General features: G+C 35.0%; 1 protein-coding gene across 1 annotated transcript; it reads right to left on the bottom strand.

The window, feature by feature from the left end:
- Positions 1 to 300: 300 nt before the first annotated feature.
- On the bottom strand, positions 301 to 1,919 carry LOC140804989 (uncharacterized). Its single transcript, XM_073161166.1, has 2 exons — positions 1,332 to 1,919; positions 301 to 693 (listed from the first exon to the last, which is right to left on the bottom strand). The coding sequence occupies exons 1-2, from the start codon at positions 1,858 to 1,860 to the stop codon at positions 413 to 415; spliced, it is 810 nt and encodes a 269-aa protein (XP_073017267.1). The 5' UTR covers positions 1,861 to 1,919; the 3' UTR covers positions 301 to 412.
- Between the last annotated feature and the right edge of the window lie 502 nt (positions 1,920 to 2,421).

Here is a 2,421-nt window from a genome sequence, read left to right as displayed (position 1 = left end):
AATACTTTATTCTAACTGATACTTATAATTATTGTTGGACTTTGAGCTTCGCTTATATGAGTGAATAGAAATTGTGACACGACTCAATCAATTTTCATTGATTGTTTTGCGAGTGCAACCTAAATGCATCGGCTCACGGATCGATCAATCCAGGACAAAATATATAGGCCAATTTGGCTAACCCACATTCTGGAGAAATTTTGAAATGTTTAGATAATTCTTCCGAAATTTTTTGATGTATATATAATTAATTTAGTATGATAGTTCAATTTATTGACTTCCGATCCGATGCTATTAAATATAAAAGTTTTCTTCCTATTAATAAGTTAACTCATAGAACTTCAATCACAAATGGGCAAGAATTTGATAAATCAAATTAACAAATTATAAATGATTGTCGACTATACAATATCTATGCAATCATCTTCTTCTTGTACCGTTTCAACGATTCTTGCCTTTGCAACCTCATGTCTTCATTGAACTTGTCAATGAAGGCCTCGACCCGCCGGTTCAACTCTTCCTGGCCCAGCGACGGTTCTCTTCGAATTCGGGAGTTTGTCCGGTCCGTCAAAACCTCGGACGACTTCTTGTGGTGCCTGGTAAGCGGCGCGTGCCGGCCGTCTGTTATCATCTTCCATGTACTCTCCAACATCTCCTCCTTGCTCGGCTTCGCTACCCGCAAGGTTTTCATACCTGTCAGGAATAAATTAGGAGGAGGAATTATAACTTTAAAGCCCTTGATGGATCTAGTTAATTTCATTAATAATTATAAATTAAATAGCCATGAAAATTTATTTTCTCAACTTTTCTTCAAGAATAACCAAATACATTTGTGCATGGAACTCGTCTAGGTATAATGCATGCATCACGCCAGATTTGATTGCAAAAATATTCGTTCCGGTCTAATGCGAGTATGTCTCTAGTCAAACAACTATATGTTCTTGAAATGAGTCAATCTAATCCATAACTATTATGAAAATATAAATGGATTATATATCATGAAAAATAATATTTTTATCAACGTTTCTATTCTTATAAATTGTCTAATTTGGCTTGATCACTCGAGTGAAAAATGAGCACATCTGTCGCAGAAATCACGTATAATAATGGTGTAAAATATTCAATGGTGCAAGTTGGATGATTAATTAGTCAAAGATAAGTTATTGCAATAATTAAATAAACCATATAATATCTTAAAATTCGTGGCTATGTATAAAAATTATATATAAATTAATGTTATCATTTCATTATATTTAACGTGCAAGATTAAGATATAATATAAACCGTTTCAAAAAAAAAAAAAGATATAATATAAATAAAAATATATATACCTTGTGAACTGGATTTGATTGGCTTTCGCTGACCAAATCTAGAAGAAACCAGAGGTTTATGGTCCAGTACTTGAGAAGCAATCTCCTGCGCAGGCGCGGTACTCAATTCTTCACTTTCATACTCACCTTTGGAACTGTTCACCATCACTGGGACCAGCTCCATTACCCTCTTATCTCCATTCTCACACATCTCCGCCGTGGAATAGTCTACAGCTGTACTAATATGCGGCTGAGTTGACAACAGCGGCGACGGTAAAAGGTTTTCGACTGAAATCAACAGCCCATGATCAGATGGGTCGGAAGGCTGCGGATGATGTCGATAATGGAATCGCGAGCAGGCCGCAACGGAGAAGATGATGCCGTAGATGATCAAGTAGGAGTAAGGAGGCTGTAGCCAAGACAGAACGATGGACCATACAAGAGGGATCCCGTCAACCGCGAGTGGGAGAGATGATTTTAAATCAATAGCTGACGAAACAACTCCAGCCGAGAGTATCAGTGATAAAATCAACGTTTTTCTTGACTCCATCCGGCCGTGGAAGTTCCGGCGAAATTAGCAGCAATTATGTGAGACACTGCGCGGCGAAGAGGATATATAGATACATATATATACATATATATATATATATATATATATATATATATATATATCAGTGTGTGTGAATTGAGGTGAAGTAATTTGCATGGTGGGTGGTTGGAGGAGCCACGTAGCATGCTGACTGCTGAGCAATAAGACTGTAAATATATTAGAAAAATTGAAAAATGATATTTTAACATAAATTGTATGTTTCCACGTAGCATCATAAATATATAAAATATAGAATAAGAGATATTTATGAATACGTTATTTTTTAATTATAAATGCCAATTTAAAACACTGTCCGAATAAAATTACTTGGGAACGTGGCAGATGCTGCATGTAACTTGTTTTCTAGATTACCCGAATTGGAAACTTCAAATTGAGAATGAGTCAATGTCCGGATATAATTTTGTATCAAACTCAGTTATATTATTTTTATGAAAAAATAAGAAAAAACATCTTAATCACTATTATTTTATCATATTTATCTTGATCAATAATTCTAATCAA

Source organism: Primulina eburnea, chromosome 11 (assembly GCF_022965805.1).
Source record: "Primulina eburnea isolate SZY01 chromosome 11, ASM2296580v1, whole genome shotgun sequence".
Taxonomy (NCBI): Eukaryota; Viridiplantae; Streptophyta; class Magnoliopsida; order Lamiales; family Gesneriaceae; genus Primulina; species Primulina eburnea.
This window is presented reverse-complemented; position numbering and strand designations above follow the sequence as displayed.